This window comes from Siphateles boraxobius, unplaced genomic scaffold (assembly GCF_051911475.1).
Source record: "Siphateles boraxobius isolate OS27281-9 unplaced genomic scaffold, OSU_SipBor_1 49, whole genome shotgun sequence".
Lineage (NCBI taxonomy): Eukaryota > Metazoa > Chordata > Actinopteri > Cypriniformes > Leuciscidae > Siphateles > Siphateles boraxobius.
In genome coordinates, this window is record NW_027509130.1 from 4795001 (window position 1) to 4818055 (window position 23055).

Here is a 23055-nt window from a genome sequence, read left to right on the forward strand (position 1 = left end):
CTATAACATACAATCAATGTCTAAAAATAGTTCCTTAAGAATTTACACACTAGTAAAATGGTTAGAATGTCCTTTAAAACTTTCGTTAAGTGGCTTTTGTTCTGCTGTAAAAGACAAAGAGAGCTGGAGTCTCCATCTGCTGGTGATCCATTACATTACAAGACAGAATATTTCATTTTTCAAATATGAAATCGTATTATAAACAACAAGAATATGAACAGCTACATTTTAAAAGTAATATAAATTTAGGTCTATGAGTAAAAATAACAAATAAACATTTTTTACGCAAACAGAAGTAGGCCTACCAGTTGTTTTTAATCATCAAACATTTAAAACTTTTTAATTTTAGAAATAGACTGGTGAAATCAAAAGTTTAAGCAATCTGTATGATTAAGATACCAGTTTAATGCGAAAACATATTAAAAAATAAATAAATTGACCTTATTAAATGACTGAAACCGAACCCTTATCTGTCCTGAAATTATACGAGTCGCGTTTGATGGAGTGTGATGTAAACTACATTTCCCACAATGCTCAACTAGCACCGCTGTGCGTCATATCCTGGAAATGATACAAAGTTCAAATGTGTTTAGTTTCAGAGAAATGTGGTGATAAATTAATTGGAAAGAATAAACAATGACGAAAAAGATCAGTGTCTCGTCTTCTCAGCTCGTATGGAGAGTTTGTAATTTATTCATGTCACTGTTTTTCTCGTTGGCAACTTACGTGCAGGTAAAGAAGAGTTTCAACTGCAGATGATCTTTAAATATGAATCTTGATTAATATAATAAAGATGCCAATTTAATTATCAGATTAAATTCTTGTTTGTGTCAGATAAATGATCCAGATGCCGTTTTGTGGATGGTAAGAATTCACTTTAACCGAGAAACATGTTATACTTCTATAAAACAAAACAAAAAGTGTTTTAATCTGGGGTTTTTCATCATAATTTTGCAGGTTGGTTATGCTATTCCAGCTGGATTATGTGTTTCGATTTGCTGTCATCAACAAATAACAGGTAAACAGTGTTTTACATGGATCACAGTAAGACGCGATGCTGTCCTCTAGTGTAGTGAAGCAGAAATTTCATTCTATAAATTGGAAAAAATATTTTAAACTCAACCTCAAGTCACCAGAAACACATTTAATTTTCCTCTGTCAAGATTTCAGTGGTTATTGCCTGACAATTTACCTAGTGTAATACTATGGTGTCATGTGCGCGAACTTCCAGAAAATATTATTGTGAATATATACTATAATAGGTTGAATGCGATATTTTCGGTGAATGAAAACATCATTAAAGGTGCTGCATGTGATGAAGACTCTCCTTCCGTTATGTGCTTTTCCAGAGTCATTATTATGGAGGAGAATCGCTGATTTGCATGTGCTCGTATCCTCTGCATTTGGAGTCATTCTGGGCTGGAAACTTTGTAAGGAGGGAATTACAGACATTTTCCAGCAAGAAGAAGGAAGGTAACAACAGAATATGATGATAAAGATATTTAATGATTACTTAAACTAAATTTTTGTTGCTCTTGAAGTACAAGTTTATTTCATGTTCACTCTTTCATCATTTTGTCACCCACATGTTTCTTTCTTATGCTGCGGAACATAAAAGTATGAATGAACATGGATTTATGAATGTAACTTTATAGTGTTTTTCTGTCTATCTACACTATACTATATGGACTAAAAGTATTTTAGTATTTACTGTTATAACAGAGACTCTAATGAAATTGGGAAGGTTTTCCACAAGATTTTGGAGCGTTTCAGAATTTTTGCCCATTCATCCAGAATAGCATTTGTGAGGTCAGGCACTGACGAGAAGGTCTGGCTCGCAGTCTCCGTCTCAATTAATGGCAAAGCTGTTGGATGAGGTCGAGGTCCGGGCCAGTCAAGTTCTTCCACACCAAACTCATCCATCCATGTCTTTATGGATCTTGCTTTGTGCACTGGAGCACAGTGATGCTGGAATAGAGCAGGACCTTCCCAAACTGTTCCCACAAAGCTTCAAGCATAGTCTTGTCCAGAATGTCCTGGTTTTGCTGAAGCATTAAGGTTTCCCTTCACTGGAAGTAAGAGGCCTAACCCACCCTCTGAAAAACAGCCCCACGCCATGATCTCTACAGACTCTCCCATCAGCTGGCAAACAGAGAGTCATTATCAGTGCCTCACTGAACTCATTTCCAAGGATCGAGTCCAGTGGCGACGTGCTTTACATCACTTCATCAGACGCTTGGCATTGCACTTGCATGGAAACCCACTCCACAAAGCTCCCGCCGCACAGTGTTTGTGCTGATATTAACGCCAGTGGATCTTTTGAACTCTTAAGCGCTGGAATCAGGAGAGCGTTGGAGACTTTAACACACATGTGCCTCAGTGCTCGATGACCCCGCTTGGTTACAGATGACTGTGGAATATCTATCAGGAATGAAATTTCACTAACTGACTAATTGCAAAGGTCGAATCCTATCACAGTACCACTCTTGAACTCCCTGAACTCTTCAGAACTACCCCTTTTTTTTTCTTTTCTTTTTTTTTTACAAATGTTTGTAAATGCAGACTGCATGGGCTGCTTGGTTTTATACACCTTTGGCAATGTATCTTATCTATCTGTCTATCCATCTATCTATCTATCTATCTATCCATCAATCCGTCTATCGTCCATCCATTCATCTATCATCCATCCGTCTGTCATCTATCTATCATCTGAATGTCTGTCATCTATCTATCTAATTTAGAGCTTGACAGTCATGAAGCTTCTTTAAAAATGTCATCAAGTTATACTGGTTTGCAACAACATGATGGCTTTGAAATAACCCCCAAAAAAAGCCTTCAGGAGTGTAATCTCATCTGTTAGGGAGTGTTGTGGACTCCTGCTGGTGGTGTTCTGGCTTCTGCTGTGCAGACATTCAGGAAGGTACGGTAAACCATCTGATAAAACTCCAGTTTCATATTTAAATGCACAAAGATGGTGTTTAAAGGGATAGTTCGCCCAAAAATGAAAATTCTGTCAGTATTTACTCACACTCATGTTGTTCCAATCTCGTAAGACCTTCGTTCATCTTCAGAACACGAATTAAGATATTTTTGATTAAATCTGAGAGCTGGATCACTCCTCCAAGGACTTCTAAGGGATTGACACTTGCCAGCACCGAAAAGTTACCAAAAATAGTCTAAAATAGTCCAAGTGACTACAGTGGCTCAATCTTAAGTTTATCAAGCGACGAGAATACTTTTTGTGCGCAAAAACAAACAAAAATAACGATTTTATTTCAACTATTCATTTCCTTCTCTGTGAGCCTCTAGTCAGTTAACGTAGTGTGATAGCATAGTGCTACGTCACACGTAGGCTCACTATTGGCCGACGCTGGTCATGTGTGTGATGCGTGTGACGTACAACAACAGAAGCGTACGCTTTTACACTAGTGAACTCACTCGAGGCCCACAGAGAAGGACATGAATAGTTGAAATAAAGTCTTTATTTTTGGGGGGGTTTTGCGCACAAAAAGTATCTTAAATATCTTAATTCGTGTTCCGAAGATGAACAAAGGTCTTGCGGGGTTGGAACAACATGAGGGAGAGTAAATACTGACAGAATTTTAATTTTTGGGTGAACTATCCCTTTAACAGTGCTCTTTACCTTTATGAGACTGATCTGTGCTGTGGTTTCTGTAGTGACTCGTGTCAGTCATGTCTGTGTCCTGTAGGAGTTCTGTCGGCTCGGTGAGGATCTGCACTGCTGTGGGAATCACTGTGTTTCCCTTCATCACATGGATCTATTACTACATGAACACAGAGCTGAGGAAACACTGGCCTGAACACTGTAACACTGCTCTCTGATCAGCCAGCACAGGACATGAACATGTCCAGATCCTCAGATATACAGCGTTACAGACGTGCGGTTTTATTCACTGCATTCCTCTGTTATTTTGTGGATTATATATTCTGAAATCTGTATGACTTCCTTTTCTGTGAAATACAAAAGATAATGTTTAGCACAATATTAAAGGTGGATGTGTCACACACACACACACACACACACACACACACACACACACACACACACACACACACACACACACATTACAATTTGTACTGTATGTTTAGATTTATTCAGAATATATATGCAAGTGAAATAACTGAAATAAAAAAATATTAAAAAGTTTTATTTCAACTAGTTGCCTAGACAACATTTATAATTTATAAGAAGAGCAATGTTGACGTACTGAAATAACTAAAACAGAATAAATTAAAACTTGGTAAAAACTATATAGACATTAATAATCAATAATTAAAATAGCTCAGGTTCAGCACATCACCTAAATGATTCTTTACAACCGTAGCACTGCAATTGGATTTATTTTTCTTTCAAGGCTTTAGCAATTAAATATTTTTTTCTTCCTTTGGTGTCTTTTTTGATTGTATTATGTGCATGAATACACACATGCATACTATTTAGCATTCAACAAAAGCAAATTGTACATTTTGTACACAAAATAACAATAATGACAAACACTTAAAAATTACTAAAATTATCTAAAATTAAAATGAAACAGAAAATATAAAAACAAAATCTAACTCAACATATTAACAAAAACTATAGTAGTATCTCAGTGACAACATTGCATTGTACTAAAAACAAGTTTTTGTACTCGCTAGATGCAAATCAGCGGAGAAAACAAATTGCAGAGGCTTTCAAATGACTCTCAGAACGCCCGCTGTACACTCGCCATTCACTGGGAATACAAATATCATGAATCATTATGACTTTGATAGTATGTTATACAAATTCATATGCAAACAGACTCTGTGTATAACAGAAATGAACTCGCTTATCTTTGGCATCAGTTCTGTCATCAGTGTAAAAGTGCAAAAACACCAACAGATTCAAACAAACACAATCATACTGTGAACACAATGATACTGTGAACGCAAGTTAAAACAATGAAAGTATTGCTGTCATTTATTTGGGTGACAAAACACTATGTTTTGAACCATTAACATTTGCAACAAACAAACAAAAAATATCTCTCTCTACATACATATACACAGTAGAAATCTTGTTGATTTTAATGTGCTATAAACACAATCACAGCTCAAAACTTTTGCTCCAGTCCAGCATTTACTCAAAGTAAACTTCAACAATGGCACATTCTTGGATTATTGTAAATAATATTTACATATTAACTTGCAGACTATGTTTCTGAACACTAAATCGGCTCAGTTAATGAGTAACATACTCATACAGATAAAGTGCATAAGGGATATTAATAAAATCAACATGAGGAAAACCCATGCCGTCCATGCCAGCAACTTATCAAGAAAACAATGTACAGTATGAACCCACTATTGAATAAGGCAAGGCAAGGCAAGGCAAGTTTATTTATATAGCACATTTCATACACAATGGTAATTCAAAGTGCTTTACATAGAAGAAATTAAAATTATCAAAAGAAATCAGAATAATTAAAACAGTTTAGAATAAAAGATAAAATACAGAAATAATCAAATATAATCAGAATAATTAAAAGATAAAATAAAATACAGTACAAACAGTCGGACGAGCAGTGGTACAGTGCTCATTCAGTAAATGCACAGGTAAACAGATGTGTTTTGAGTCTGGATTTGAATGTGACTACTGTAGGAGCACATCTGATCTCTTCTGGAAGCTGGTTCCAGCTGCGGCTGGCATAGTAGCTAAAAGCAGACTCGCCATGCTTAGAGTGAACCCTTGGTATTTCTAGCTGATGTGATCCTAATGATCTGAGTGATCTGTTGGGTTTATATTCAGTGAGCATATCTGCAATGTATTGAGGTCCTAGGCCATTTAGTGATTTATATACCAGTAATAATACTTTAAAATCAATCCTATATGTAACTGGCAGCCAGTGTAAAGACCTGAGGACTGGTGTGATGTGTTCATATTTTCTGGTTCTGCTCAGAATCCTAGCGGCAGCGTTCTGTATGAGCTGCAACTGTCTTATGGTCTTTTTGGGAAGGCCAGTGAGGAGTCCATTACAATAATCCACCCTGCTGGTGATGAAAGCATGCACAAGTTTCTCTAAGTCTTGACTGGAAACAAAGCATCTAATTCTTGCAATATTTTTCAGGTGATAGTATGCTGATTTAGTTATTGCTTTGACATGACTACTGAAACTAAGGTCTGACTCTAGAGTTACACCAAGATTCCTGACTTGATTTTTAGTTGTTTGACCCCTAGAGTGAAGGTATGCGTTCACCTTGAGAACTTCGTCTTTGTTTCCAAACGCAATGACTTCAGTTTTGTCTTTGTTTAACTGAAGAAAGTTTTGGCACATCCAATTTTTTACTTCATCAATGCATTGGCAAAGGGAGTCAATGGGGCTGTAATCGTTAGGCGATAGGGCTAAGTAGAGCTGTGTATCGTCTGCATAGCTGTGGTAAGCGATTCGGTTCTTTCTCATTATTTGGCTCATTGGGAGCATGTACAGGTTGAATAGGAGTGGCCCGAGAATTGAGCCTTGAGGGACTCCGCATGTCATGGGTGTCCACTCAGACTTATGATCTCCAATACTCACATAATAACCTCTCCCTACAAAGTATGACCTGAACCATTTTAGAACTATCCCAGAAAGCCCGACCCAGTTTTTCAGCCTGTCAAGAAGTATGTTGTGATCGACAGTGTCAAATGCAGCACTGAGGTCGAGTAGTACCAGCACTGATAATTTGCCTGTATCAGTGTTTACGCGAATATCGTTTATTATCTTTATGAGCGCTGTCTCTGTGCTGTGATGCGGACGGAAACCAGATTGAAAATTGTCAAAGTATCCATTCGAGCTTAAGAATTTGTTCAGCTGATTGAAGACAACTTTTTCAATGATCTTGCCTATGAAAGGAAGATTTGAGATCGGTCTATAGTTGTTTAATATGGTCTTATCCAGATTGTTCTTTTTCAGGAGGGGCTTGACAACTGCAGTTTTCAGGGAGTTCGGAAAACTCCCAGAGAGAAGTGAGGCATTTACCACTTCTAGGAGATCTGCTTCTAAGCTGTGTAACACAATTTTGAAAAAAGATGTGGGAAGTGCGTCAAGGGCGCAGGTTGATGTTTTAAGGTGCTGTACGGTTTCTTCCAAAATTTTGCCATCAATTTCTTTGAAATCAGACATAGTGACTACTTTCTCAGGCTGTTGTCTGATCTGTCTGACCCCAGCGCAACTCAAGGATGAGCTGATCACTTTTCTGATATTATTGATTTTTTCAGAGAAGAAAGAAGCAAACTCACTGCACTTGCTGTCTGAGAGCATTTCACTGGGAATCTGGCTTGGGGGGTTTGTCAGTCTCTCTACAGTAGCAAAAAGAGTGCGTGTGTTGTTTACATTGCTGTTTATAATATTCGAGAAAAAAGTCTGTCTAGCTTTGCCTAGTTCCTTATTGAAAGCATGGATGCTGTCTTTGTAGATGTTATAATGGACTACAAGTTTTGTCTTCCGCCACATGCGCTCTGCTTTTCTGCATTGTCTTTTCATATTTTGCACTGCTGTTGAGTTTCTCCAAGGTGCTTTTTGTCTGCCACTCTTCTTCCTGACTTTCACAGGAGCAATATCATCAATTACACTCTTAACTTTTGAGTTAAAAGAATCAAGGAGAAAATCAACAGAGTCAGCAGATATGCTTGGTGTTAAAGATATAGCCTTCATAAATAGTACACTAGTGTTCTCATTTAAGCATCTCTTCTTGACAGACACAGATGTAGCTTCAATGGCAGGAGAGATCAATATATCAAAGAAAATACAAAAATGATCAGACAGTGCTACATCCTTAATAACAATCGATGAAATCTTTAGGCCCTTGCTGATAAGTAAATCTAGAGTGTGTCCACGATTATGTGTGGGTCCATGTACATGCTGAGTCAGATCAAAAGTTTTTAAAACCGTTTTGATTTCTTTTGCCATATTGGTTTCTGCATTATCTATGTGAATGTTAAAATCTCCAGCAATTGTAAAACAGTCAAACTCTGAGGAAATTGTTGATAACAGTTCTGTAAAGTCATCAGCAAAGGCTGTAGAGTATTTTGGAGGCCTGTAAACAATGATAAGTAAAATGCGTGGAGCACCTTTTAACACAATACCCAGATATTCGAAAGACGGGTAATTCCCAAATGATATTTGCTTGCATTGATAGACATCTTTAAAAAGAGCAGCTAAACCTCCACCTCTTCTGACAGCTCTGCAGACACTCATAAAAGTAAAGTTAGGAGGGGCTGTTTCATTGAGGACTGTTGCACTGCAACTTTCTTCTAGACAAGTTTCATTTAGAAACATAAAATCCAGGTTGTAAGTGGTTATTAAGTCGTTGACTAGAAGTGATTTATTTTTAAGTGAGCGGATGTTTAAAAGTGCTAACTTAACAGTTTTGCTTTTTGTCCCCAGAGCAATCTTAGTTTGGCGTGTAATAGGCACAAGATTAGATGGGTTTGCTGTACGGCTTTTGAAGGCCTTAGACTTTCTATCATGTAATCGAACAGCAATAGAAAAAGATACAGGCACACTGGGTTCCCGCTTTTTCTGTAAATATTTGACAAAGTTATTGTTATCATAGCGGGGACCCAACACATATCACTGAGAGCTGGTATCAGTTGTTTTTGGTTCACCTCGAGCCGCTGGAGGAGGGTGTGGGCCCTGGCGCTGTGGCAGAGGCCGAAGAGCTCTCACGGGAGGAGGGGGAGGGCGAGCTGGGACCGCAGGCTTTGGTGGTTGTGGGGCCTGCCGTTTTTTGGTTGGTATCTGGGGGCTTGCAGCAAAAGAGTGGGATAGTCTAGTTCCAGCATACACCAGTTGTTCCATTTTCTCTGAGAAGCACAGAAGTGGATATGCTGGAGAGATGGATAACGTATCTGGTGAGAGGGGATTTTGCTCTGGTGTTATCGGAGACTATAATATGCTGTCCTGGTTTCCTTGGCTGTTTTCCAGAAAGTCGTCCTTGGGTGCTGAATCTTGGAGCAGTGCTAGTATGTCACACTCTGTCTGTGGTGAGCTCTGTGGGCAGGGCTCAGCTGAGATTGTGTCCGTGAGCAGAGGTTGTTGTGGCTGAGTGGTGTTATCATTGTCCTTGTGTGATGTGTCAACCGTATGTCCATTCAGGTGCTGAAGTGAAGTCCTGTGGTCATTCATACTGTATACAGGTGTGTGTGTGCCATTCAGGTTGAGTGGATTGGCACACATTGCAGAAGGATGACGGAGGGAGAAGTAGATATTGTCCTTTAGCACTCTTGAACCAAGTTTGTTTGGGTGGTGGCCATTCTGTTGAAACAGTTGCCTCTGACTCCAGAAAAGATTGAAGTTGTCAATGAAGTTCACTCCATTTATATTGCAGGTTTTTTGCAGCCATGTGTTAAGCCCAAGCAATCGTGAAAACCTGTTTGTTCCTCTTGCTGGGAGTGGTCCACTGATGAATGTTTGAACTTTCAGTCTTTTAAGTGTTTCAAAAAGTTCATTGAAATCCTTCTTAAGGAGTTCCGACTGCTCTTTACGAATATCATTCTTCCCCACATGAATGATGAGACGATTTGCAGTCTTATGTTTCATCAGAATGTTCTTAAGTTCCCTGTTTACATCAGAAGTCGTTGCTTGTGGAAGGCAGCACGTAGTTGTATCCCTGCTATTAATGTTTCTTATTATGGAGTCGCCCACTATCAGAGTACTGGGCCCGGCTGCGCTGTGAGCTGAGTGCCGCTGTCTGCTCGACCTTGAGCCCCAGTTAGCATTAGTGTTAGCTACAGGCTGATTCAGTCTGTGTTCGATCACATTCATCAAATTTGGGGATTCCTCATTCATTAATACTTCAAATCTGTTCTCAAGATGTATAGGCGGTGGTAGGAGAGCAGTGTTTGCAATCCTTGTCAGAGCAGTATCTGGGTTAGAGGATGCTACTGCGGCAATATGTGATGCTCGTGACAATCTGATGTCTCGAGTGCCTTTGGGTCTCGCTCCCTGTTTGTGCCATCGATTTGTAAGTCGATCGGCTTGTTTCTCTACACTTAGTATAGCCTGTCGAGGAGCACTAGATTCATGGGACTCACCGGCTGTATGCTGAGGGCGTCCATGACGAAGCTCTGTTGTGTGTTCCGTCTGGTTTGGTGGTCCCGCAATTAACTTTGTTTCAAGAACTGCAATCCTTTGTAATAAATATAAAGTATACAAAAGAATGTAAGATTAAAGGCAGGGTGGGTAAGTCTGAGAAACTAGCAGAAAACTGCTGGATTTTGAAAGCAACCAAAAGAGAAACTCCCACCCCTTTCCTTCTGAGCTCATTCCAAAGCCACGCCCCCAAAACACATGAACGCATGATGCCGACCGCTTTTTGACTGCTCTCTCTCTGCCATAATTGTGAGACTTCGTGGCTTGCGGTCGGTACGCGCCTCTCCTCTTCCGAAACGAGCGAGTCAACCGAGTGCGCGCATGTGGGCAGCTCCTGTTGCAGAAGGGCTGGTAGTCATAGCAACGAGGGAGAGTGACAGTCGCCCAGGCGATCAGAGCACTCGGTCCGAATGGAATAATGAGCGGTGTTGTGTCTATGACTACAGACACTCTGTTTTTATAAACTTCTTTTCAGAGTACTTACATTTTAGATATGTATTGGTATATAAAGACAGTTTAAAACAAATTTGGCAAAAAGTGTTTTAGAAACACATTACCTACCCTGCCTTTAAGAATATAAAAAAATTTGCTGACAGTAGCCTCATTATTTTTTCCTATTATGGAAGTCAAAGGCTACCGTTTTACCAGAATTCTTCAAAATATCTTCTTTTGTGTTCAACAGAAGAAAGAAACTCGTACAGGTTTGGAACAACATGAGGGTGAGTAAATGATGACAGGATTTTCATTTTTGGGTGAACTTTCCCTTTAAGCATAAAGCTTCTGTCTGTCAAATGTTTGTATTGTAAAGTGAGTTTGTCCATCTCTTTACAATAAATAATACTTGATTTGGTATCTTTTTGAAATGCAATGACATTCAGACATTTTAAAGCTGATCCCTCGGCTTGACCACTGAATGTTTGAGCAGTAAACAGTGGATATATCTGGTAGATTCACTCATTGCACTGATTGTTGGTCTGAATCAAGCTGTGTCTCCCAGCGTCCTGTTCTTGACTCTCTAACATCGGCCTCAACTCAAACGATTCTGCTGCATTCTGGTTCTGGTTTGATGAGTTATGTGGTGGCGTTTCATCAGACACGGCCTCATTCTGTGTTCAGGAGGAGACACACGAGTTAAACAATATCCACATGACAGCTTTCTGCTTTCTTTATAGTATAACCACTTTATTCAAAAGAAAGTAAACGCTTGACTGTGAGACTTGTAATCTGGCATCCCAGAAACCAGTTTATTAAAATAACGCTAAAAAGGCAACAAAAAGTACTGTGTGAGGCTAAAACACCCTGTTTCCAACAGCTTTCTGGGCTTTTCCATCAGAATTCAGTCAGAAGTCAGTCTGACTCAAATTATAATAATTTACAGACCATCTGTGAATTAAATGAAATATTTTTTTTCCTCAGTATGTTTGTATGATTTTCCAGTACAAATATCTAAACATCCTTAAATCAAGATACATTTACTTGAGAAGGAAAATCACATAAGATAACAAGTTTTCTGAAAAAATATAAAAATTAAGTGACTTAAAAGAGAAAATATCTCTCAACGGGGTCAGAAAAATAATATTGTTTTCCCTTTGAATTAAGTTTATTTTTCTGACTCCACTGGCAAATATTTTTCCTTGTTTAAGCTAAAACAATTCATTTTGAGTCATTTAGCTTCTTCAGTAAATGTATCTTGATTTAAGAATGTTTAGATATTTGTGAAGGAAAACAGGACAAAAATACTGAGGATGAAAATAATTTTTGGCAGTGTAAATACTGAAACTAAATACAAGATTAAATGAGTTATTCACCTGAGAAGAGTGATTCTGCTGCGATCTGCTGAGTGGATTCTGTGTCCGGGAAAAGACAAATCTCATAATATATCAATCAATATCAAATAAATCTTAAATATGATATGAAACTTAAAATATATATATATATATATATATATATATATATATATATATATATATATATATATATATATATATATAATGTGTGTGTGTATATATTACTAACCTGAAAATGCTGCTGAACTTTTATAATGTCTGAAAAAAGGGGGAAAATATATTTAGTGAATCAGTGTGAAATTGATCACTCAACTAAAGCACTACTATTACATCAGACTGTATTTAATAGCTGATTTGTGGATTTAGAAAAGAAAGCACTAATAATTCACCTACACCTTCAAAAATGACTCTTTTTTTGAAGTTGAAGAACTTAATTTTTGCTTCACCAGTGTTACACAAAATAATCTGTTTTCAGACAGGTTTCTCAAACCGCTATTGGTTGTACAGCAAAAAATCAATTAAACAGACCCAGTGTCTTTTAAACACCTGATTTACAGCAAATCAAGAAACACATACAGAGACTAAAGATCAGCCGGTTGGATTTCTATGTTATTTACACTAGTGGTTTAGACAGATAAATAGTTTATACTCACAAGGTTCGAGAATGATTAACAGCAGCACAAATGAGGCAAAGACGCATTCAGAGGAAAAGACGACTTTCCTCATATCCTCCATCGCACGCTCACCATTAACTGTGAAATTAAAATATCACAGTAAATACAAAGTTTGATCACTCTAAAGGCCCAGATTTACTTCAAGCAAAATAACAAACTGGTGAGACGTCATTTCGAAACAAATCAGGCAGGGGAGTTCCGGGGGAGTTCGAAACAGCTTCCCGCTCTTTTCCCAATGCCAAATATGGTTGCAAGTTATGTCGTTACCAATAGAGTTCAATGGAAATTGCGATCATAGTTGGCCAACGATGCTTTTGGGAAATGCACCCCTGGCTTCGAAGTACCATTAGGTGATGATGTTATAGGTGGGCGTGGTTCTGAGGCCCCGCCTTCCTTGATGTATAAAGACCCCGATATACTTTAAGCTAAATTGATGAACGAACTGATGAGGCGTCATTTCGAACAAAATCAGGCCGAAATTCAGTGCGTTTTGTGTTCGTTTCAGAAGTTTGAAACGGCTTGCCAAAGCAAACTTTTTTAGAAAAGTTTACTCCGGCTGGTAAACTCCTTCAAACTCCCATTTGTCAGTGGTGATGATGTAATATGTGGGTGTGGCTCTAAGGCTCCGCCTTCTTTCACGTGAAAATGTACTTTCACGAGTCCGTCAAGGTTAGACGTCTCCGAGTGAAAACATGAACACACGGGAGAGCTTCTTAATAGTAGAAAATGAAGTTGTAATTCCAATTTAAAGAGACAATGACACTATGTTTTTCATGTTTAATATTATTGTAAAGCTTGCTTTAAAGCAATCTATTGTATAAAGTGCTGTATAAATAAATGTGACGTGACTTTACTTGAGTGCTGAATTTTAGATCTGGTGCAAACATCACTATGATCAGATCAGATGCTTTCTTAACTGCTGTTTTCTCACCACTGTCATTTTTGCTGTATGTTTATTTTGTTATTGAGAGGAAAGCGCACATTTATTCATCTAAAGTCGCTCTCAGAAGTGCCGGCGTTGGATGTTCACTAACAGTATATCGGTGCTCACGTATTATTTGAACTTCGTTTCACGAAAAAGAAGAAGAACTTCGCCGTGAGTCCCGCGAGGCCAAACCACACAAACTTCTCAATTTGTAAAATATACTTTTTCTGTGATATCTGAGCACTTGCTTTAATATTTCACAAATTCTAGTGAAGCGCCTTTAAAAAAAAATCAAGTGTGAAAAAAAAAAAAACGCTCAAATCTCATTAACATGCTGTGATGTCAGTCTTATAAAATGTGGAGATGGGATCACACACATTTAAAAGATGCAGCTGTAAATATTGCATTGTTTCTCCTTCTGTTATTGCAGACTTAACTTTAATTCACATTACAGTTTTGCTGGGGAAAAGTCTTCCTTTCAGTTACCAGTATAACATTAACTGGTTACGAAAACTCACCCATTTTCATGATCAGCTCGGCCATCAATGCAAACGAGTTCACTAGAACAACAACCACTGATCCGATGAGGTGCACAATGTGTCTAAAAGGAAGATCTGTAAGGCATAAATAAATAAATATAAAATAAAAAGGTTGCAGCCATTTTTAAAAACATTTAAATATAGTACAACAAATAGAAGTTATTAAAATAATCAATACTGTACCCAGGTCACCAAATGAGTGTTTGAGGACCACAATTCCCCAGAGAACTTGCAGAAATGCAGCTACGCAGACCCATCCTTCACAATCTACAGTTGGAAAAAAACATTAACACTTTACAGTACCAACTTTAGTTGGACATTTTAATGTAATTGAGCCCATTATTGTACCTTTTTCTTTTTTCAGCGCTATGAGGTACGAATAGACCATTATTGCGTTCACCACTATCATGAAACTTAACCACGCTGCTCTCCTGGTCGAGCGCAAACCTGAAAATGAGAGAATGTTTATTTATTACATTTTAAACTGGCGGAATAATTTGATTTCGGATCATCTCAGACCTGACAACAAATGCCCAGTAAACAACTCATACTCTTATTCAACAGAATGTCATTTAAAACCATTAAAGACGGTGCTATTCATGAGAGATTAACATTGATGGATTGCCATTGATTTATTTATGATCAGTTATTGATGCAGTTAAAACACGATTTTATCAAATACTTACATTCCAGTTTTTCCACGCATGCATCTTTCCAGTTATATCTGGTCAAAGTTAGGAACAGTGGAAAAACTCCAACAACAAAAAGTGCTGTAAACGAGAAAAAACACAGAGCTTTACAAACAAACAGACAACACAATTAATACAAAAAATGGGTATGAATTAAGCTATCATTTAGTATGCTAGTTTAGGCACATCTAAAAACGTCTCACCTCCGCTAGCAGCTCCAAAAGCGTAGAAGAGGAAGATGAGTTGTAATGGAGGAAGAACATCATGGCCGATATCAGACACGAGGTCTAACACAGCACGCATGCGGCCATCTTTATTTCTAATCAGTTCAGCCAATACTGTATCAACAGAATATAGGAGGATTAATAACGTCTCATTCAAAATCATCATGTACAAACAGAAAACAACAGGTACTGAGAAATACACTGGGCTAAATAAGACAATTTGAGGTTGAATTAAAAAATCCTCAATAAGAATAACCCAGCAATGAAGTAACCTCCTGAAAAAAGTTACAAAAATAGCTGATTCATTTGTGTTGAAGTATATTAATGATTTGCATTTAAGCCATTTGCACTGAATGAGCATAAATAATTATTCATAAACAAAAAAGCAGAATCAGGTGGTCGATGTAGCATGTATAATGTTGAGATTTCTCTAATGAGTGTTTGAATAAAGTGATATGATACAGAAACACTTACAGAAAACGATGTTCGTGATGCATATCAGAATCATAATTGCAAAGAGGATTGTTATCAGGACTCGGTCAGATTGTTCATAACTCAGACTTTTTTTCCAGAAAGACTGAAAAAGAACTAAGACAAAGAAAGCAAACAAAGAAACCGTTTCAAGTTTTGTCAATGAGAATATTAATATCACTATGATCATATTATGTGCGGTCCAATATTCAAATTTGCCTACCTGAATAAACAACGTTTGCAAAGAGGGAATATTGTAGATGAACAATGCAGTGCATAGCTGTTTTACGATTGCCTGTAAAACAGAAAAGGTCTTATTCAAACTTCAACAAACAAACAAAAACACTTTATATAGAAAATAGAAATAAACAAAAAATTTCTGTTCTTTTGCCCAGAAAAGAGCTTCTCTGGCAATTCTGAAAATCATCAAATTAACTCATTTGAGCATCTCTCTGATAAACTAAAAATTCAGAGGATATTTACACTAAATTAAAATAGCAATATTTTCTTTGCACTGAGTGTAAATAGTTGTTAGATGCTATTCATACTTAGTGTAAAGAGTGCCAGAAACTATTTGCACCTAAATGTATTGTAGTATATTATAAAAACAGATTGAATATGACATAGTAAGTCGAAATTATGACAAAAAGTCATAGTATAGTCGAAATTGTGACTTCTCATAATTATGACTTTATTTCATGATTTCGACTTTTTATGTCATCAAAAGTATGAAATACTAATTTGAAGTTATGTCATAGTTTTGAATTTATTTCAGAAGTATAACTTTTTAAGTCTTAATTTAAAACCTATAATATTATAAATTTGACTTAGTTGTCAATTTTGACTAGCTCATGTCATAATTTCAACTTTTTATCTCATAATTATGAGACTTTTTAAACTCAAAATTTTGACTTAGTATGTCATAATTATGACATTTAAAGACATCATATTTACTTTTCATTTAATAATTATGAATACTTGTATCATAATTAAACATTTTTATGGGCAGGATCAATATTTGAATTAAGTGCAAATAGCGAAAATTAAGTGAAAATAGAGATAGATTCTATTTACACTATGTAAAAATAGCAGAGTTTTCTTTGCAATAAGTGTAAATAGTAGTTAGAAGCTATTTATACTTATAAATTGTGGCAAATACAATTACTTCAGTGTTGTTGTATATTAAACGGTAGTGAGCACGATATATGGGCCACCATATCGGTATCGGCCGATATATGTTCATTTTTAATGTTATCGTTATCGGCCCGATAAGAGAATTTGGCCGATATATTACAGCCGATAAATAATAGATTATTTCCTTCAGCTGAGACACTTCAGGTGTGCACTGTTCAACATGAGGGTTTTGAATTGCTTGAAATATGATTGGAATCAATTTGAAAAGGAAAATACAGTTCAGTGCAACATGTGAAGTGCGAGACTGTAATATCGGCTACATAAAATAATAATGAGAACATTATAATTGTGTGTTTGTGACAAGGCTTTTAATGATGAGACTTTTGTTTCTGTAATCAGTTTCTCAAAAATTATATAAAAATTTAGATTTAGACTTATCTGCCAATATATCGGTTCTCTGCTTTCATGTATAAAGAATTATCGGTTATCGGTATCTGCCAAAAATGTTATATCGTTGCATCCCTATTAAACGTTTTGCAATTTTAACATAGTGTTTAAATTATTATTTTTATTTAAATTATTAAATGAATGGGACAATAAAGCCCTCCCTACACCTAACCGATAAACAATTTATTATTAAACACACGTCAGACACTTTATTTACATTTTTTCGTCATTTTTATTGGAAATAAATGACTTTCTGATCTGAACTAAAAAATGATTTAAAATGGACAAACCTGGGAAATGTTCTGAATGTGGAGACACCCATAACAGCAGAAGTGGCCTCAGCAAATAATGAGCACAGCAAGCAACAGTCTCACTTAGAAATCCTAGAAAAACAAAAAAAACAGAAGATCTAATTGTGACGACATCCCGTGGTTCTGTTTTATTCTGTTCTACGAAACTATGAACGGACCCATTTTACAATTTTAAACAAAACTAAACCGGCATGGCTAAACAATGGTAGCTTCCTCATCTGTTATATTATTAGATACATAATTATTACCAGTGCAATACTCACCTTCAACAACACCCCAGAACCAGAAGGCAAAAAACATGATGAGGTTTGGTACAAAGACTGAAGCGATCTGAAGAAGCAGGGCGGCATCTAGAGAGAAGTACACACACAATAACACAATTTCAGTCAGAAATGCTTAGTTGTTGAAATAACTATTTAGCATATATTAGTGCAATTCAATTACACGTTCATACAAAGTACCTACTAACAAATAAACAATAATTTTTTTTGTGCAAACATACCTGTCCTTTGTAATCTGTGGATTTGATACCATAGAAATGACAGCAGCAGTGCAGATCCAGATGCAATGATACAGAGAATGAACACAATGATGTGTAAAACAGAGAAACCTGTGAAACAGAGTTCAAACTAAATTACTGCAAGGTCATAATTACACATTTTACAGATTTAGAGCCAAAGGTGACTTTAGAAAGGTGGCATCACTATTGTATTTTTACACATAGATAGGTATGTCTAAGTATTTAAGATACATTCTTCTTCTTCTTTTTTAATTTTTAATGTCCTATATGGTTTGGTCATATAGATTTCAATGTGGTTGTGGTTGAAAACTAAATGTGGGTGATTGTGCACTCAGCTAATACTTATTGTATTTAAAGAGGAACTTCTGAAGAACAAATAACATTGAAACTAGAAATGCACCTTTATTTATTCAAATAAAAGCCATGTCTGGATGTTTTTATAGGAATAAGGAATATATGGTTAGCTTATGGTCTTCTTTCTCAAAGTGATACTGTCAACCAGTGGTGGTTGAAGGCAGAAAATTGCAATGTCTGACTGGGACACATCATCTCATCATTCATCAGCATATTCTGTTCATCCTCCCTGTTCATGTGTCTTTTCTAGCACATTAACAACAACACCAAAACAAAAGCACACGGTTTATCTGTCTATGAGATGCGTGTGAAAGTTGCACTAGAAACAGTTGGCTCTCTTCTTTCAGAATCACTTTTAGTCCAATTATCTTTTGAATTTGACAAGAATATATTCATAAATTAACTAACCCAGAAAGATATTCATTAATTCATGATACAGAATGTAAAATGTGTCACATGTGCAAATGATCATGTTTATGACCATCTGGTAAAGCGTTACCAATCGCAGAATGTATTCTCCCTATGCATGTGTCATGAAATGCATTTAATATTTTGGCTTTCATCACTATTTATGCTAGTATTTCTTCAGACAAAAAACATTAAAAGCCCACTTAGGGGCATCAAACGGGCAAAACATCTGTAGGCTTGACATGACATAAACCCACACTTGCCCACAACAGGCATGTTTGCTGAGTTAGATGTTGAATTTCAGATGATTTCTGAAAGTGCGCTGTAAACTGTTACAACTGATGGAAAAACAGAAAACTTTTTGGCTGTTTATTTACACGACAACTGCGTTTTGGGGGCCTGAAAAAGCTAACTTTTGAAAACGTGTTTCAAAGTGTAAGGTAAACGATACCAGTATTGTCTTCATGTAAACTACGAAAATGTGAATTTGTGAAAATAGTGACGTCATGCGCATGTGTGTTACATGTTCAGTCTATAGGCGTGTAGTTTCTTTACAAAGTGACATCGCCATCTACTGGACTGGCATTAATAATACAATTAAGATATTACTGTAATAATATCTTCGTGCATCCGCGTGAACGAGGATCGTTTTGACAACGTTGTCGTCTGTATGCGAAAAACGCAAAGGAAAATCTTTTCTGTTTTTAGTACATCATTGTCGTGTAAACATACCCTGAGTTAAGGACCTATCAGCCTGTGCCATTATGAGTTTCAAGACAAAAACTAAAATTTTAGCGGACGAAAAGTTGGTTGTTTTAACAGAATGACCGCTGTGATGTTTTATAAGTGAACAAATGTGGACAGTTCTTGAAAGTGTAAAGCTTAATGACACTAATTGGACGCATATAACTAAATCACAGTGCATGACAGTTTATCAGTCTGTACAAAGCCTATAACAAGTACAAATGCAGTAATGATTGATTGGCTGTTGCTTAAAAAAAAATCACAGAAGCATTTAACCTCTATATTGTTAACTATATTGTAACAATCTGCTCACAAAATTTGAAAAAAAAAATGTATGTTGTACAACATCATTGGTATGACATTAAAATCCAGCAACTAGATCACATGAAGCACATCAGATATGAGCACATATGCTTGATTAAAATAACATTGACCATAACATTTTCAAATCTTGTATAATTAAATTGTATACATTTGTATCAGTGTAGGCTGTTATTTGCTCACCCAGTTGTTCCAGTACTACAGTCGCATTGGATGAAAAATTTCCAGCGATCACGTGACAGATGTAAACCCCTTTATCCTCGGTCCTGACACTCTTCAGACTGAGAGAGAAGTTTCCTTTGCGCATTTCATCGGTGAAGAACTCAACTCTGTCTCTGTATCGCTCATCTACTGGTAGAGTTTTATTCTTTTTAAAAACCAGGATGTTTTCATCTTTATCCGTCTTCCTCCATGAGACCCGTTCAATGTGTTCAGGAGGGATGTGAGAGTGTACAGAGCAGTTGAGAGTGACGTCTTCACCCACATATGCAGATACGGGATCATCTGATCCTGATACACTCAGATACTCTGAAAGAACACATAAAATATCAAAACACACAATAAAGTGGAATTCATTTCAAAATGTTGGCCAGAGATTTTCACTCACCAACTGCTTTAATTTGCACCAGGGTTTCATCAGATTCCTGCTCAGTGTAAACTTTACATCTGTAAAAACCCTTATCTTCAGCTCTCACGTTTTCCAGACGGAGGGAGAAGTTTCCATGTTTGATTTGATCGGTGAAGAAATGAGCTCTATCATGATAATCCTGATACTGGGCGTCTGGTCGACTCTCATAATCTTGATACACATGCACTAAAGTATTAATATCTGTTCGAATCCAAATCACTTTCAGTCCTTTCAATGGTAAGGGTTCATCAACATAACAGGGCAAAACCACTGAAGATCCCAGAGCAACAACCAGAGGACCAGAGGGACCTTTCACTAAAAACCCTAAAAACAACATAGAAAAAAACATTCATGAGTGAGATGGATGAAAGGTTACTTTTGAAGTCCCCATATTTCGATAGGCTATGTTCCACGATCCATGCTGTATTTAGCAAACGTATACTGTAGCCTACCTGTTTAGTTAAAAGTTGTAATTATAGTAGCCTACAAGCGTATATAGCCTATATACACGTAAATGTATTACCTTCACAGATCATAATAAGTGCTGCCGCGAGCATGCATTTATGTAAGTGCATGTTCAAACGCAAAATCACGCAAACACAAAATTCACAAAACCGCTGTGAATGAACAACCAACTTGTTGTAACTGACATTGTGTGAAGAAGCACTTTCACTTTCGCTTCTAGTTTTTAAAAAGTTCGATCACTTCCTGTAACTGCGGGGGAGGAAGTGACATCAAAAGGGATATCAAAAGAGGAGTGCAAGCAAAGAATAGTGTGATGAAATGTGATCATAAAAAGATTAAAACAGACAAGACATAGGCTTAGATTTAGCCTCAGAAACTCGAGCAAGAATGTTAGCATATAGTATCTGCAGGTAGCTATAGGGAGAGTGGGGTGATTTGTGCCAGGGGGGAAGTAGATCCACCCCTTGTTTCTGGAAAACCATAGAAGAAATTGGTCAAGTGACCACATAATTTTGAAAAGCCATCCATTTTACTCATCCTCCAAAGAAGAAGAGAGACACATGGCATGAGAGTTAAGCACATTTTAGCTCAAAAACTGTTTTTTTCCTTTCAAAGTAAACTGATGATTAAGTTTTTTTTTAAATTTATTTTAGTGTCTGAACAATTAAAGACAAGTTTGAAACATTTCACACATGTTTTAGTGCTTTAGCAGGCTACACAATGAGTCTACAGAGTTAGCATGATGTTAGCTCTTAACTGCTGGATCATGCTAGTTTTTCAAACTTGTGGGTCAGGGGTGATTTGTGCCAAAGGGCCTGGGTTAAGTTGTGCCAGTGGCACAACTCACCCCCACTTATCCACTCACCCCCTCCACTCATCCACTCACCCCCACTGTCGCCTTTTTTCGCCTTTATTCGCCATTGGCTTTTGGCTTGCTTAGTTGGGGACATTTAACATTTAATTTTGAATTTAACAATACTATTACAACTTTACTTTCCTGTTATGTCTGTAAAGCTGCTTTGAAACAATTTGTATTGTAAAAAGCGCTATATAAATAAAGGTGACTTGACTTGACTTATGATTATTTTCAACATATTATTAATTTGTAATTGTACATTGTGCTCTTACATTTTAGCACTTAAACTATGTGACATTCTTAATTTTAGACTAAAACCCATCATGCCACGCACTTATAAATGGAAAACAGACTCTTGTGGAGTTGGACAGAGCAGTGAAAGAGCTGCAACAGGGAAAGACCTACATACTCACAGGGGATAATCAGGAGAAGTGAGGAGATGGGCATGCCTCATCAGTGTTTGACTTGTCATTTGTTTAATTTAGCTAACACTGATTTCAGTTTTGAGTTTGCACTATGTTATTAAAGAGAAGTTTTATTAAGTTTTTAAGTGGCCTAAGTCACAATAGGATGTTTAGAAATTAGCCAAGTCAATTCATTCTTATATGTTACATAATTGACAGGCAGCGTTCTATGTATGTCAACAGGCATCTATTGCAAAAGCCGTTTTGCCTGAAATGATTCACAAATACCATTGGATATTTACGTTTTTTGTGTTTTCCCAAAAAACTACGAAATATGACTTATTCCAAATAAACATCCCAAATTATTCTAAATAAACCTTAAATGAGTAATTTTGTATTGAATTTTTCTTGCTTTCATATAGCATTACAGTTCATAACATTAAAATGTTCTGTTTTACTTCAGAAATCACTGGCACAATTTACCCCAAAGTATTCCCCCAAAGGCACAACTTACCCCGCACCAGGGGTAAGTTGTGCCATGAGACCACTTTTTTCCCAAAAGCTATATTTCTGAAACAATTTATTTCAGATCCAAAGTTATTGTTCTCAGGGATGCACCACATCCTGAAATATATGTACATCCTTAAGTTGAAGGCATTACTGTCATGGCCTAACTTTAAAGTCACTTTGAGTAAAAACTGGCACAACTCACCCCACTTTCCCCTAGTTAGCTGGGCTGGGAACATTCAGAAACACAGATAAGCCACTAAACAATGTAGCCGATATACATATCGTTAGATTTAGCCTAAATCAAACTGAACTTATAAAGCAAACTCATTTTCAGTTTAAATCAAGTGTATGACAAGTCAAGTCGCCTTTATTATAGCGTTTTTTGTTTCAAAGCAGCTTGAGTGATAATAGGAAATTACAGTAACAGAGATTATTTTGGCTTTACAGCAGCTCTAGAATAAAGTTATTGTCCAGCTAAAGTTAGTTTTGATTGATTGATTGTACCCTGGTCAATCAATCAATTCTG

The 23055-nt window shown here is 36.8% G+C and overlaps 2 protein-coding genes across 2 annotated transcripts; one reads left to right on the plus strand and one right to left on the minus strand.

The window, feature by feature from the left end:
* The first annotated feature begins 539 nt into the window (after positions 1 to 539).
* Positions 540 to 4404, plus strand: LOC143710922 (transmembrane protein 220-like). Its single transcript, XM_077202165.1, has 6 exons — positions 540 to 732; positions 835 to 864; positions 958 to 1018; positions 1350 to 1473; positions 2861 to 2920; positions 3711 to 4404. Exons 1-6 carry the CDS (start codon positions 637 to 639, stop codon positions 3841 to 3843), a joined length of 504 nt encoding a protein of 167 aa, XP_077058280.1. The 5' UTR covers positions 540 to 636; the 3' UTR covers positions 3844 to 4404.
* A 535-nt stretch (positions 4405 to 4939) lies between these two features.
* On the minus strand, positions 4940 to 20945 carry LOC143710914 (uncharacterized). Its single transcript, XM_077202157.1, has 17 exons — positions 20818 to 20945; positions 20274 to 20618; positions 19850 to 20194; positions 17822 to 17929; positions 17583 to 17669; positions 17299 to 17391; positions 15651 to 15722; positions 15431 to 15544; positions 14936 to 15070; positions 14730 to 14813; positions 14392 to 14490; positions 14227 to 14310; positions 14023 to 14118; positions 12559 to 12657; positions 12135 to 12163; positions 11927 to 11965; positions 4940 to 11224 (listed from the first exon to the last, which is right to left on the minus strand). The coding sequence occupies exons 1-17, from the start codon at positions 20867 to 20869 to the stop codon at positions 11069 to 11071; spliced, it is 2037 nt and encodes a 678-aa protein (XP_077058272.1). The 5' UTR covers positions 20870 to 20945; the 3' UTR covers positions 4940 to 11068.
* Positions 20946 to 23055: the final 2110 nt, after the last annotated feature.